This window comes from Heptranchias perlo, chromosome 5, assembly GCF_035084215.1.
Source record: "Heptranchias perlo isolate sHepPer1 chromosome 5, sHepPer1.hap1, whole genome shotgun sequence".
In the NCBI taxonomy this organism is placed as follows: domain Eukaryota; kingdom Metazoa; phylum Chordata; class Chondrichthyes; order Hexanchiformes; family Hexanchidae; genus Heptranchias; species Heptranchias perlo.
This window is the reverse complement of record NC_090329.1, coordinates 66663740-66680243: the sequence shown is the minus strand read 5'-3', so window position 1 is coordinate 66680243 and position 16504 is coordinate 66663740. Positions and strand designations below refer to the sequence as shown.

Sequence of the window (16504 nt, the reverse complement as noted above, 5' to 3'; positions counted from 1 at the left end):
GGAACAGGTACAGGGGACAAGTAGAGGGAAGTCTTAAATTAAGTTTACATCTGAAGGTCACTGAATGGATTGTCCATCTTAAATTGGTTAACTACAGACTGTACAATTTCTGCAGTCACCAAATTGCACTCTATTGTAGAATAAATGAAGGGCACTGACATACACACACAATGCATTATAGGGATCGTCAGCTTAAAATAATGAAGCCTCTATAGTCCTACCTGCTAATACAACACTCACTGGTGTTATCAACCCTGTGAAGACAGTGTTAAGTCCCAGGGTTTTCTCTTGGCTCCCTTGACATCAATTTTTCTTTAACCAGCACAATGACAAGTTTGAATATAACTCAAACGTCAGCTGTTATGTTCTTGTTTTTGCAAAAAGCTCTGGGTATGCATATTGTGCATACTTTAGTGGCACGTGTTTCAACGCATATAGTTTTTAGCTAACTGTGTTGGCTAAAGACACTCAGCTGATTTCAGCAACCTGCTGCATACTGTCAGCAAGAATTGACAGTTTTCTTTCCTGAGGCCAATCCAGTGGTATGAATTATGACTGCTTACTACTGTATACACAGTAAACACAAAAGTACCAACTCCTGCAATTGACACCCAGGACCAAGAGGATGTAATCAAAGAGGTGCACTAAAATTTTTGGCAAAAAGTAGTGAGGCCTGAGAACCACCCTATGTCTATAATGGAATCTTGGCTGGCTGCACTGTATTTAGTTGGGGGTCCAATCAGATGTTCTTACAGCAAAGACTGATTTTCTTGGGAGATATGCTTTCAGCCTGTAGCAGTTTTAAGACAAGAGCAGCTCTGGGAAAGGGAAACCATTGTCCCACCTACACTAAAAGGAGTTGTGGAAGTTGGTGTGCAAATATGGAAAATAACTTACAGCCTTGGATAAGTCAACAAGAGCCAATGGACATTTTACACTGAAGTTGCTCTAGGTCCAGATTCTAATGGCACTGGGAGCAGCTGGCCAGAAGCGGAGGTAAAGCTAACCAGAACTGAACTGACTGAGGTGCCATCTTGCATACCAGTCTACAAGTGATTTATCATAAGCAAAGCACTTTATAAACTATTTTAGAAATTAACAAAAACTTAAATCTTGACCACACTTTGCTGCAATTTCTTGAAGGGACAGTGCCCTTAGGTTAATTTGGCCCTCCTCCAATGTGATGATAGCTATTGTCTATTAGCATGTAAACATTGAACAAATGAGGAAGAATTCCACTTTTTATGATGTGGGTGATTAGACAATGCTCTTGAAGCTTAGCCCAAATCACCCAATATTTTGTAGTAATAGGATCTCACCTTTACTCCCATTCCTTTGAATGCCTCCCAAATCATACCAACCAAGTTATACTTGGTGCTTCTGCTTTCTTTAACTCAGTATATCATTCCACATGTACAGGCACATCTGCAACATTACATGTTGAGCCATGCCTAATTTGGCAGATCTATTTCAAAATTCTTGCACCATATTTATGCCACTACAAGTTTAAATACAGTGCAAAACCCTAGTATAACAAATACACAAAAACTATAAGAATAGCTTATGTGAAAATGTAAGTGTGTAATAGAGGTTGTGTTTAAGTTACACTGTTGAGACAATACAAGAGTATCCGTCTTATATCTGAAGTTGCAATAGATTTAACTTGGCCCTGACATTATTTGGGAAAAAAATAAATGTTTCTGTTCCCAGTATGGATATAAACCACCTGATCATAGTATCACACAACACAGAAAAAGGCCATTTGGCCCATCGTGCCTATGCCAGCTCTTTGGTAGAGATATCCAATTAGCCCCACTCACCTGCTCTTTCCCCATAGCCCCGTAAATTTTTTCCCCTTCATGTATTTATCCAATTACCCATTGAAAGTTATTATTGAATCTGCATCCACCACCCTTTCAGGCAGTGCATTCCAGATCACAGCAACTCCCTGCGTTTTTAAAAAAAAAACACTTCCTCATGTCATCTTTGTTTCTCTTGCCAATCACATTAAATCTGTGCCCTTTGTTTAACGATCCTTCTGCCGCTGGAAACAGTTTCTCCTTAATCTATCAAAACCGGTCATGATTTTGAACATCTCTATCAAAAATCCTCTTAACCTTCTCTGCTCTGAGAACAATCCCAGCTTCTCCAGTCTCTCCACATAACTGAAGTCCCTCATCCCTGGTACCATTCTTGTGAATCTCTTCTGCACCCTCTGTAACCTATGATTCTACCCTCTCTAAGGCTTTGACATCCTAAAGTGTGGTGCCCAGAATTGAACACAATACCCCAGCCTAACCAGTGTTTTATAAAGGTTTAGCATTACTTCCCTGCTTTTGTACTCTATGCCTCTAATAATAAAGCCCAGGATCCCATATGCTTTTTAACAGCCTTCTCGACTTGTTCTGCCACCTTCAAAGATTTCTGTACATATACTCCCAGGTGTCTGTCCCTGCATCCCCTTTAACATTGTACCATTTAGTTTATATTGCCTCCTCTCAGTCATCCTACCAAATTGAATCACTGCACACTTCTGCATTAACTTTCATCTGACCTGTGTTTGTCCATTTCACCTGTCTGTCTGTGGCCTCCTTACGTCTGGTACTATCGTTCCCATTGTTTACCACATGTCCACGTTGGGCACCACCACCATAGTGAGAAATAGAGATAGACCTACCCAACAGTTATTTAAAACAGTTTGTTTAGTTTTAAGGCTATTTAACTGTTTAGCTAACACTAAAATATTAACTTAAAACAGTAACCAAACACAAACGACACTAACCATTAAAAACACGAACCAATAAACTAAATACTTGCACTGACTTACCCTCAGTGCTCCTTGGGTTGTGATGTCACTGACATTTATCCCCCTGTCCGTTTCAGACTCACCGCTCTGCGTGCCTTTCACGATGCTCTCAAAATGATGGGCACAAAACTCACCAAGAACTGTCCATCGAGAAATTATTAAAAATCCTATGTAGAATGCATACTACTTGTCCACAAACCTTACTTCCTGTCAACATTTATCATTGTAATTTGCTATGCCAACATTTCCCATGCGAGGAGCTCATGGACAACTTTGTCACCAAGATTGAGACCAACCGTTCAGCTGCCTCACATCTTTCTCTAGTTTCTCTCCTATCTCCCCTCATACCCTCTCCGATCTCATCTTGACCATGAGACTCGACTCATCTGCTCCCTTGACCCTATTCCCACCAAACTGCCGACAACCCAGCTTCCCTTCCTGGCCCCCATGTTAGCTGATATTGTTAATGGTTTCCTCTCCTCAGCTACTGTCCCACTCAGCCATCAAATCTGCTGTCATCACCCACCTCCTTAAAAAAAAAACCCACCCTTGATCCCTCTGTCCTTGCAAACTACCGCCCCATCTCCAACCTCCCTTTCCTCTCCAAAGTCCTTGAATGTGTTGTCGCCTCCCAAATCCATGCCCATCTTTCCCACAACTCCATGTTTGAATTCCTCTAATCAGGTTTCCACCCCTGCCACAGTACTGAAACAGCCCTTATCAAAGTCAGAAATTATATCCTATGTGACTGCGACTGTGGTATACTAACCCTCCTCATCCTTCTCGACCTGTCTGCAGCCTTTGACATGGTCGACCATACCATCTTCCTCCAAAACCTGTCCTCCGTCATCCAGTTGTGACTGCGCTTGCCTGGTTCCATTCTTATCTATCCAGACATAGCAGAGTATCACCTGCAATGGCTTCTCTTCCTGCACCATTACCTCTGGAGTTCCCCAAGGATCTATCCTTGGCCCCCTCCTATTTCTCATCTACATACTGCCCCCTTGGCGACATCATCCAAAAACACATCAGGTTCCACATGTACGCTGATGACACCCAGCTCTACCTCACCACCTCTCTCGTCTCATTTGTCACACTGCTTGCCCGACATCCAGTACTGGATGAGCAAAAATTTCCTCCAACTAAATATTTGGTCCCCGCCACAAACTCCATTCCCGAGCCACCGACTCCATCCCTCTCCCTAGCCACTGTCTGAGGCTGAACCAGACCGTCCGCAACCTTGGCGTCCTATTTGACCCCGAAATAAGCTTCCAACCACATATCCGCTCCATCACTAAGACCACCTACATACACCTCCGTAACACTGCCCGTTTCCGCCCCTGCCTCAGATCGTCCGTTACCAAAGACCTCATCCATGCCTTTGTTATCTCTAAACTCGACTATTCTAAAGCTCTCCTGGCCGGTCGCCCTTCGTCCACATTCTGTAAACTTGAGCTCATCCAAAACTCTGCTGCCCGTATCCTAACTCGCACCAAGTCCAGTTCACCCATCACCCATCTGTGCTTGCTGACCTACATTGGCTCCTGGTCCGGGAACACCTCAATTTTAAAATTCTCATCTTTGTTTTCAAGTCCCTTCACGGCCTTGCCCCTCCCCATCTCTAACCTCCTCCAGGATCTCTGTGCTCCTCCAATTATTACCTCTTGCCCATCCCCGATTTTAATCGCTCCACTGTTGCCAGCCATGCCTTCAGCTGCCTAGGCCCCAAGCTCGAACTCCCTTCCAAACCTCTCGCTCCTCCTTTAAGACGCTTCTTTAAAACCTAACTATGACAAAGCTTTTGGTCACCTGTCCCAATATCTCCTTATTTGACTCGGTGTCAAGTTTTGTTTGATAACTGTCCTGTGAAGTGCCTTGGGATGTTTTATTACATTAAAGGTGCTATATAAATGCAAGTTGTTGTTTTGCTAGGACAACGGTCACAATATAATTGCAGGCTCTGGCCACTAGGTGACTATGGAGCAAGTTTCTTCAGTCTCTCTGCCAACTGAGTTATCATCCTGTATATTTAAAAACAACCTTCTATTCGTCAATTAACCATAGAAAATGCCCACAGGCAATTTAATAGTACATATTTTTCCTATTTCTGTGGTTCAAAAGAACCTCTAATCTTACTAAAGCAAGCCAAAAATGTTGAACTAGTAGCTAATGCAAACCTGGAATACATCAATTAAATCTAGTAATTGATACAACAGGAAGACGAATATCCTTAAATACTTCTGAAAGAGTGCACATCAGACCACAATTACTCATTTGATGAGCTTCTGGAAAGCCTACAAATTATTAATTCATCTCAAAATATATCTGAGAAGATACTGTCGCTCTCAGCAGTATATGCTATTTTAATTCCAAGTTTTAAAATTGTTGTATCTGAAATCAATAGAACACAAAAAACTGTATATCACAGCATAACCAAGGACACTATTGGAACACCAGATGCTTACCAACCAGGTCTCCTTGCTCATGAATCATCATTCCCAAGTCTTTAAATATTTCATTAATGTCCAGGATATCAGACTGAAATGAACAAAAGCAGCTTAGTCTTTGTATCAAATTGTAAAAATTAAGAAATGTTTCAGTCATTTATCCCAGCAAGGTTAGTCATATAAAACAATTTCTTTAGCCTAACTGGGGCATCTCTGATAGGTTTCCCCCCTCACCATCTATATCTATATTTCAAATTTGCTGCTCATTGAGTATTTTCTGTTTTTATTGCAGAACTATGGTCCATTAATTGGATAAAGAAGTGTTAGATTCAAAGCATGATTTCCTTTTAAGACTTATTATGGTTGAGTTGGAAAGGTCCAAGGTACTTGAGATGTCTGCACAAAAATAAATTAAAGATAACTATCTTTTAATATGGCCTGCCTCAGACTATTGTTATCAATCACATATCTTCAGGGTATTCATCACTCCAGCTGTGGGGAGGGCTGAAATTAAGACGACTTCTTCTAGGGGTTTATACTCATCTCTCGAGGATTAAGTGATATTTCCAAAACCCCACACTGTATAAAAACCTTGCTTAATGTACTTTTCAACTGGGGAAATGTATTAACTGTAAATATTCATTTTTAAAAATAGACTTCAAAACCAGGTTACCATTAAGGGTCAGATGACAGGCCTGATCTTTCCTTCCACAGAATACTGATCATAATTCCTTTGGATTATCATTGAAAATTTGCAGCCAGGTACATTAACAGCTTCTTATAAAGAAATATATTTAACAGCACTACTTGATTTTATTTCCCCCCAAAAGGAGGGATGGATGGAAAGGAAACTAATTCTTTCCAATGCAGATCAATAGGCAGCATGATAGGTCAAATGATAGAATAATCATACATGATGAGCAGGCCTGAGGAGCTGAATATGCTTTTCTTACTCTGGATTTTATGTTCTTCAATGGCTCTTGGGGTTTTAAAGTTTACCTACCTGAACAGAGATAAGGAAAATTGGATCAGACTGTTCCAAACTGAATTTATTGTAGAAAGATCAAAGGGAATCAAAGACTTACAATTACATTTGTGGACAGAATCACAGTACATCATGGAGACAGCAATGTCAATAATGACAACTGTGTTGGGACAGGATTGTCTGGGTGTTTTAGCTCAAACTGGTGCTTCAGCAAATGGAGGATTTGCTGACATTTCCAACCATGTTCCAGGCTCATCCGCTATAGTTGAAACCATTAGTACCAGATATGGCAATCACAGCCCCAAGGTTAGAGGTTTCTATCTCAGTGACAGCTGGAACAAATTTTGAAGACACTTGTGGCTTTGCACTGGAGGCCACTGAGGCAACTACAACACCAAGTCGTAATAAAGCCTCTTCAATATCTGCGTCAATGCTGAAGTATTACCATACAAAGTGGAAAAACTACTGGGTCACAGAAGTGTTTGATGTGTTCTCTTTAATTGTATAAGATAATATGGAATGTTAATTGTATTTGTGATTTATATCAATTAGTGTTAATTGTATTCAGGTGGTGGATATCAACTGGGGACTCTTGTTCCATTTATAGGAGGGTGTGTAATGTTAAGCTGTGTGAATAAAGGCTTGGAAGCAACTGAAGACTAGGCTCTAGTATTCTATCCTTCACCTCTGGCTAGCACACCTCAATTATTCTTGTCGAAATTGGAATGCTCCCGAATTATTTTAAAAATTGTTTTATCTCTCTGTGGGCTAGGTTTTTATGTATTATGGGGATGAGGGAAGGTCACATGATTCTCAGTTTCTGAATATAAAGCCCCTGAAGGAAGTACTACTTAGCAAATGAACCCTGGTGAATAATGAGTCTTTCCTGAACATTTGGCAAAAGAATGTAAAATGTTGTATCAAAGCTACACATTTTGTAAAGTGTTATGCAACAAAGATTATGTACCTCCAGCTGATTAATAGCAGACTCTCGCTCTCTGATGAGCTTCAAATCCTCTTCTGTAATTCCATCTTCCACTTGATCTTGAAACTGATTCTGACTACATAACATTGAAACCAATTGTTAATGCTAATACTAGATTACTTAATTTATTATATAAAAACATTTCAGTTTTTTTCAAAAAAAAGATGTTCTCTCATTTCCAGTAAGTCCATTATGTTCACACTTCGAAATTATTTAATGCTGAATTTTCTAACAATACAAAACTATTTTGTAAGTTGTAAAAGGAACCTCAAGATCCAACAGATACTTTTCCTACATCCAATGATATGATGCACACTCCTCCATTGACAGAAAATGGGTTTTACAATGGCTTGGTAAAGATGTATTGATTTTTTGCATCCTCATTCTTTTCTAAACCACTTTCCAGCTTCTATATCAATTCTCACTCCTCTGGCTATAAAAGTACTGAGCAGACCTCAGAATTCTCAGCTTTTAGAACAATTGTGACCCATCTGAAGTCTAGTGGTAATCAAAGTCAACAAACATTAAGTGTCAACTGGTTCAGTGGCAGCACTTTTGTTAAAATAGAAAGTTGTTAGCTTGAGCCCCATTCCAGGACTAGAGCATATAAATCAAGGTTGACATTGATTGCAATATTGAGGAAGTGCTGCAATTCAGATGAGGCACTAAACAGAGGACACATCTGCCTGTTCAAGTGGACATAAAAGATCCCATGGCACTATTCAAAGAAGAGCAGGGCGTTCTCCTGGTTTTCTGACCAACATTCCTCACTCGACCACAACAAAAAAAGACCCAATTCTTCATCTCATTTGCTATTGGGGGCATCTTTCTGTACACAAATTGGCTGCTGGTTTGCCTACATACCAATGTGACTAAACTTCAAAAGTAATTCAGTGGCTGGTACAGAAATTATACCAAGGGTACTCTGGTAAGAAAGGAGATTTATGAAGAATAGTGTTGTACCTTTGCCTTTTCTTTGGGACCTTGCTGTGCACGATTTAGCTGCTGGATTTACTCACATAAGTAATTACCCTTCAAAAAGAATACTTTGGTTGTGAAGCACTTTTGGATATGCTGAGGAACCATTAAGGTGCTATGTAAATTTCTTCTTTCTGAAATGGCATTAAAAGGTAGCGCATACTGCAGAACTGATGTAGTGCCAAGTGTTTTAAAAAAGATAGTGTACATTTACTGCTCCTTTTAGCCCCCTTTTGTTGTAGTGTTTTATGCTTTTAAATCTTTCAGCTGGGGAACAGATATTCGGTATAGAATCTCTTTTGCACGAATGAGCAGAGTGGGCAGTTCCAGAGAGCAAGGGATTTCAAATGCGCACCAATAATGTAATTCTTTAATTTTAGAAATGGCAATCCAGTGAAAAACATTTCCCACCCCCTATAAAAAGTCAAAACAAATCTGTTATCTACATATATGCTAAAGTAAAAAGCAGTTTCTGAGCAGTCTTCACTAATATGTTTATAAAAAGGAACTATCAGAATTCCTGGATTCAGCGACTACCTCAAGCCAAAAAGCTACATTATTTATATACTTGGACATCCACAGACATTTTGGTGCTAAAAAATATTTACAGGAGTTGGATATTAAATTTCATTAGAAAATGTCCAAGATTTGAGTATTTGATTGCTGTGACAGCCAAAAGCATAAGTTAGAAGCAATGTTGAGGCATGATATGATCTCTAGATAAGTTACATGGAGCTGATCATGCATCATTCACTTCAGGTTGGAATTTTGCAATCACAAGATAATTATGGATGAGGAAGGCCATTCAACCCATCTTGATTTATCCATCCAGCGATATTCTAATGATATCCCATTTTACTATCCAATTATTTCTTAAACGATTCCAGGATTTTTAGCTTCACCAGTCTGAGTAGAATAAACTTCCAGAAAATCAGACTGTGAGAAGAATTTTCTGATATCTGTCCCAAATGTACCCTTCTCTAGTAGGAGTGAAATCATGGCCGCATAGCCCCTCAATTTACTTTGACTGATGGGAGGGTCTCTGGCTGCACACGCACAATTTCTCAAAATGCACTCCTTAGGAGCACAGTTCCCCACTGGGAGCCTTGGATTGCAGTATCAACTCTAGATTTCAACTTTCTATCCCTGTTACATGTTTATGACGGAAGGAGATTGAGCTGGAAATATTTGCATTTATAGAATACCTTATGTCTCTAAGACACTCAAAATGTTTCAGCCTAATTTATGTGAAGTCCTGGAACGGAGCTTGAACCCACACTCAGGTGTGCACATGCCATCAAATGAGCCTCACTGACATGAACTGAATTGGATGTACAACTGGTCTTAATTAATTTGTCCACATAAGTGACTGCTTTTCAAAAATAATTCATTTTGTGAGCTGCTTTGAAACTGATGTAATTAAAAATTGCATTTATACAGCACCTTTGTGAAATTGGGTTTGGAAAGTTCTGCTAAACTGTTGATTTTATTTCAGTTCTTTAAATCATTGGCTAATTTCAACAAAAATAATCTTGTGTGGAATACTTGAGACCTCTCTTCAGACAAAAAAAATCTAATTATGAAGAGTTTAGAAAAACATTCCAGCAACCAAGCATTTTTTTTTAAAGTTTCAATTTATCACAATGGGATGAACTAATGGATTTTCCAAACCCAAAAATAGAAATAGTTGAGTAAAAGTTACTTAGAACTTGATTTTTAATGTGATAATTTAGCTGATAATACCATCCACTAAATCTTTCCCATTTACCCTCTTCAGAGCCAAAGTTTGCTTTGATCTTGCACATTATTTCAGCTGTAAACTTAGAATCATGGAATCTTACAGCGCAGGAGGCGGCCATTCAGCCCATCATGTACGTGCCAGCTCATTGTAGGAACTATCCAATTAGTCCCACTCTGCTGGTCTTTTCCCATTGCCCTGCAAATTTTTCCCTTTCAAGTATTTATCCAATTCCCTTTTGAAAGTTACTACTGAATCTGCTTCCACCACCCTTTCAGGCAGTGCATTACAGATCATAACTCGCAGCGTAAAAAAAAATTCTAATCTCCCCTCTAGTTCTTTTACCAATTACCTTAAATTTGTGTCCTCTGGTTACTGACCCATTTGTCAGTGGAAACTGTTTCTTCTTATTTACTTTTAAAACCCCATATAATTTTGCTCTATTAAATCTCTGTTTAACCTTCTATACTCTGAGAACAATCCCAACTTCTCTAGGCTCACCATGCAACTGAAGTCCCTCATCCATGGTATTATTCTGGTAAATCTCCTCTGCACCCTCCCCAAAGCCTTGACATCCTTCCTAAAAAGTGTAGTGCCCAGAATTGGACACCATAATACTCCAGTTGAGGCCTAACCAGTGATTTATAAAGATTTAGCATAATTTCCTTGCTTAGCTAAAATATATCCCACACTAAGCATTCTCCAAATTCCTGGATATAATTTTTGATTTATTTCTCAATGCCAAATAGAGCATCTGCTCTGGTACCGTTTTCATTTTATTACGTGTAATACACCTAGAAAACAGTCTAATCAATTGACAGAATGCAGATCTGCAATGTTTTCAAATACCAGTTTTCACGGTGAACTGAGATTTTTGGACACTTTTTTGGAGAGGTGAGCAATGTAAAATAAAAATTAAATAAGTTTTCAAAACAAATGGTAAAGTGAATATACATTCGTCAGCAAAGCTCTAAATCTCCATCCTAGAAATTTAACTCCCATTAAAATTCTCAAAAATTAAGGTCAATAAATGTTAAAACTGGTTGGTTACATGATCTTGCCACACAAGAGACCCCTTAAAATATGTGAAACATACAACATTCCATTCTATACAAGTATTCTTTGGTGAAGTTAAATTAGTACGGTGGCTCTATGAGATTCATTTTGATGGTAACATACTCTGCTGGACTGGCAATTTTCCTTTCAACAGCTGGCACAGTAAGTATTCATCATTTGAATTATAGCAAGCCATTATAAACCCTTCTTGGATGGATTATTACAAGAAAATGTAGGGGTCATATTGCTGAATACATATTTTGAAACTTGGTCCTTACCTGTCAAAAGACACTAGATGTCCTTCTTTTTGGCTATCAGGCAAACCTGTCTGGGAAAGGAAAAAAAAGTCTAAGTAAAGAATGTCCTGATGAAAAAATAAATTGAATTGCTTCAACACGTATAAGCTTTGAACTAGGATAAAACTAATCAGGAATCAATTCAGATGGAAGGTCCCACCTAAATGTTATTCTATCCTTTTATACACCAACTGATTTATTGTGTGATTCCAGCATTTTGTATTATTCCCATTTCCAACATTCACAGCTTGTGACGCCTCCATTAAAAACTAATGCAAATTTTTAAAAAATTTGTTCATGGAATGTGGGCATCACTGGCGAGGCCAGCATTTATTGCCCATCCCTAATTACCCTCGAGAAGGTGGTGGTGAGCCGCCTTCTTGAACCGCTGCAGTCCACGTGGTGAAGGTTCTCCCACAGTGCTGTTAGGAAGGGAGTTCCAGGATTTTGACCCAGTGACAACGAAGGAACGGCGATATATTTCCAAGTCGGGATGGTGTGTGACTTGGAGGGGAACATGCAGGTGGCGTTGTTCCCATGTGCCTGCTGCTCTTGTCCTTCTAGGTGGTAGAGGTCGCAGGTTTGGGAGGTGCTGTCGAAGAAGCCTTGGCGAGTTACTGCAGTGCATTCTGTGGATGGTACACACTGCAGCCACAGTGCACAGGTGGTGAAGGGAGTGAATGTTTAGGGTGGTGGATGGGGTGTCAATCAAGTGGGATGCTTTGTCCTGGATGGTGTCTAGCTTCTTGAGTGTTGTTGGAGCTGCACTCATCCAGGCAAGTGGAGAGTATTCCATCACACTCCTGAGTTGTGCCTTGTAGATGGTGGAAAGGCTTTGGGGAGTCAGGAGGTGAGTCACTTGCCGCAGAATACCCAGCCTCTGACCTGCTCTCGTAGCCACAGTATTTATATGGCTGGTCCAGTTAAGTTTCTGGTCAATGGTGACCCCCAGGATATTGATGGTGGGGGATTTGGCGATGGTAATGCCGTTGAACGTCAAGGGGAGGTGGTTAGACACTCTTGTCGGAGATGGTCATTGCCTGGTACTTGTCTGGAAATAGGGTTGATTTCACTACTGTCGGTAGGATTGGAGCAAGTGGGGACCAAGACATGGTGGGCCGGACCCCTGCTGAAAATGTACCCCATCCATGTTTTTACTGGGGCAGTATGCCTTGCAATTAACCTGTTTCTTTTCATCAGAAGCGCAAGTAAGTGTGCATCTTGCATGCTAATGAAGCGGATAAGCAATCCCATCCCACTTTGATGTTTGGGTGGAAGTCCACCCATTATAAATCAGGCATTAAAGGGAATCTGGTTAAAGTCTCTAATTAAAGGAAGAGAAGTAAAACATGTTAAGTTCTCTTTCCCGGTAATGTTTCCAGTACACAATTTTTAAAAAAATCTTCAGCGAACGTTTTGATACTTTCCTACTTTCTCAATCAGGCTTTGGAGGAAAGGTTTATGATCAGAGAAAAGCAGCAAATTCACTGTTACCAACAGTACAAGAGAAACTTGACTGCACAAAAAAATCTTTCCAAATCTTATGGAATAGGAAGATCCTTAAAAAGGTGATATCTGCAAGGTGTCTCCCGCAATACCGGTGCTCATACCTTTTCAGGGTGTGTCGCAGCATGAAACAAAGCTACAAGTGCAGTACCCAGTCACTGCTACCTTACTCCTGGGCTGCTTTGAAAATACTCCAATCAAAATACTTCATGCATTGAATTGGTACAAAATGAAAGGTGGCATGACAGGGAGATTAGCAGGCACCACAGTCATATTAGCCACACCCTCCATCCTGTCACCAACCACATCTCCAAGCCATGTTGAGACTACTGCAATTTGTCAGGAACTGGTTCCACTGGCTCCCTGCTGACCCACAGCCTGTTAAGTGTGCTGCACCATCTGCTGGAAGGGCATTTGCAACCAACCTGCATCGCAGGACTGGCAGCATCAGCAGCAGGCAAGGTTACCAAACAGTGAAACTTTTTTCTGACTTGACCTCCCTATCAGCTGCTCACAGATATACAAAACAACTGACTGATGCATCAAACAGCATATTTCATCTCATTTCTTATTGATCAGTAACAGGAGTCTGAAAGTTTGCCAATGTCACAACACTGCTACATTTCTCAAAAGTACAGGGAGTCCTTGCTAGTAGGTTCCCATTCCTTCTCTGGCACCATCATTTGCTCCTCCTCACTCATGCCCCATAACTCACCCAGTGCTGCTACTTCAAGCTCATTAACTATATCCTCCGTGATATGTGCCGATGCATGAAAAGACTGGGGAGAGGGATTTTGTGCTGTCTTGTTCCACTGGCAGTGCTAGCAGGCTCCTATCAAGCTCAGAGAAAAGTGACTTTTGTCACAATGGTGGCTCAAAGGAACACTTTCCAACAGAGCCTGTCTTACAAGGTACTAGCTGTGTATGTTGTTTTTGTGGTTTTGAGTATGCCTGTGTGGAAGTAAGTGAGAAACGGGACAAGACACAAGAACTAGATAGTTCTAGGCCACAGCTTGATGGGAATGGAGCCCTGCACCTTCACTTTCTCTCATCCTCTCACTGATCTTTTAGGCAAGATGGCACCTTACTGCATGGGTGTTCATTTGTGAGCCCTCTTCCAGCTTGGGTCTGTTTGTTTGTATTAGGTGCCATCTTGTCATGCAAACAGCATAGCCTTGATGTATTGTAAACTGAAGAAGCACATGCACAATGACAGCTGCAAACCATTCTGGTGTCATTAAGTGGCCATGCACCTTGCAGCTAGATTGTATACCATTGAAAATGTTAAGTTACTGCTATAAGTGCACGTCCTATGGGTATGCATGGTCATCAATATAAAAAGAGCTGCAAGAGCTGGGGTTTGGCAAGGGCCAGCATTAAATGTGCAACAGATTATCTGGCAACACACTGCAGCACACATATCTGCACCATACCTCTTGTAACCATAAGACAGGCTTAATGTGTGTCACGTCTGTTCCCAGGTTTTGTGGGTATTGCATACAGTGTTGAGCTTGGTAGTCAGCTTCTGCCATGCATGCTACCTTGCTGTCCTCTGCTGAGCATGCCCTGGAGAGGCAAACAGGACAGTCCTTCTCACACTCATCTCATGCAGTAGCTTCAACAGCTTTTAAACAGGAGGTCGAGTGCTGCGTGCTCATTATTTTCCAGACTCAGTTTCCTGCCTTCACATTGTGCCAGTCACTTTTCTTTAAAAATGCACAGGTGTACTAATTTGATTCCTTGGATGAGGGTTGTCCTATGAGGAAAGACTGAGTAGAATGGGCCTATACTCTCGAGTTTAGAAGAATGAGAGGCAATCTCATTGAAACTAAGATTCTAAGAGGGCTTGACAGGGTAGATGCTGAGAAGATGTTTCCTCTAGCTGGAGAGTCTAGAACTAGGGGACATAGTCTCAGGATAAGGGGTCGGACATTTAGGACTGAGATGAGGAGGAATTTCTTCACTCAGGGTTGTGAATCTTTCAGCATCCACAGTCCTCTGGGGTAGAGAATTCCAGTCGTTGAGTATATTCAAGACTGAAATCGATAGATCTTTGGACATTAAGGGAATCAAGAGATATGGGGATGGGGCGGGAAAGTGGAGCTGAGGTCGAAGAACAGCCAGGATTTTATTGAATGGCAGAGCAGGCTCTTGGGACCATCTGGCCTATTCCTATTTCTCATGTTCTTATTTAACACTTTTTGTTCCTCCCACCCCCCAACATAGCCACTTATCTTTAATAATTTTCTGTCTCCACCCCACCCAGCAAGTTCCCAGCATCAAGTGCAATATAGACTATGAACTCGGTGAAACTATTCAAATTAGGTTGGCCTCAGATATTCTGGTGGGATCAGCCCTTCTCCCACAGGGTCCATGCACGGACCCAAAAATCAACTCTAGTCAATTCAGGATTCAAACTGGAGTGAACATTGAATTCTTCAGTTGAGTTTTCATCTGGTTTTAATCTGGAAACAAGGGACTTAACTTAGACCCCAGAATTTGTATTTCAAATCAATGCTACTTGTACAAAGGTGACATTAAAAAAACCTAACCTGCCATTACAAACACGTGTGTGTATTTCCCAACTCTTCAGGTATAGGTTTGGAGTTTTTGCTTAAATAAAGTCGACAGACATCTGGGACCAAAGTTGAACACAGGCAACACTGATCTGAACATCACTAATGTAAACAAGACTTAAACACACAATCACCTTAGGGAAGTCATTAAGATTTTCCACTCTGGCTCTTGATGCTGTTTTGAAAACAGTCTTTAGCACCTAGCAGAAAGTTGCACTCACCCCAATAGCGGGTGATAAAACCCATTATCTAAATGCTTGAGGGACAGGATCAGTTAATTAGTTCAATCATACTGCACTGCACTAACATGTTAAGTCATAACAACTTGACAGCACAGCAATGACAATACTTACTTCAGAACACTGGTTGCTCCTCTGTCCCAATACTGACTGACAACAAGCCACAGAAGCTATGAGTTTCCATTCAGACTACTTATGCCCCGTTTACATGATAAACAGCTGTCAAATTTGGCAGAATTTGAATGCAAACATTTCAATGTTACCTCCAGCTCTGCAAACTGTCACATTAGACTGCAGGTAGCCTTCAGGTCCAGTAGGTTGGAGGCTGAGGGAGGAGGAAAAGAGGGGCAAAAAAAGAATGGACACAAGGGATAATTTCACCTTCACCACCTGGACAGTAGTCCGACAAGAGCAGATCGCCTGCCCATAGATGTCAATGGGCTGAAAATCAAGTGGTTTCTACAATGGGTGGGCAATCCGCTCCGCGGATTACTGCCCAGGCAGTGAAGGTGAAAATGAAGCTTCTTGAGCCTACGAAAAGCTGAATTAACAGCTCCACTGCTCCTCCAACACAGCATTTAAGCTGACTGCTGTTCAAGAAGCCACGGAAGAAATGAAGTTTACAAAAAATAACTACATGCAAAGCACTATGCAGAATAAAAAAGTTTGATAACACATGCTAAAAATTCAGTACAATACATCTACAAACTCAGCTCCCAATTAAAACATATAAAAAGGGCCAGAATTGACCCATGTATTGGGTTGTAATCTCTAGAGTTTAGAATGTTAAGGGGTGATCTGATCGAAGTTTAAAAGATATTAAGGGGAACGGATAGGGTAGATAGAGAAACTATTTCAACTGGTTGGGGATTCTAGGAGTAGGGGGCACAGT

At 40.8% G+C, this 16504-nt stretch overlaps 1 protein-coding gene across 4 annotated transcripts in view; it reads right to left on the bottom strand.

The window, feature by feature from the left end:
• Positions 1–16504, bottom strand: part of LOC137321823 (syntaxin-7-like) — a 60247-nt gene that overhangs the window by 8825 nt on the left and 34918 nt on the right. For all 4 annotated transcript variants that reach the window (XM_067984527.1, XM_067984529.1, XM_067984526.1 and 1 more), the window contains 3 exons: positions 11274–11323; positions 7206–7299; positions 5272–5344 (listed from right to left, as the gene is read on the bottom strand). In XM_067984527.1, the coding sequence (XP_067840628.1) occupies positions 5272–5344; positions 7206–7299; positions 11274–11323 (217 nt within the window). The remainder of the gene's footprint in view (positions 1–5271; positions 5345–7205; positions 7300–11273; positions 11324–16504) is intronic.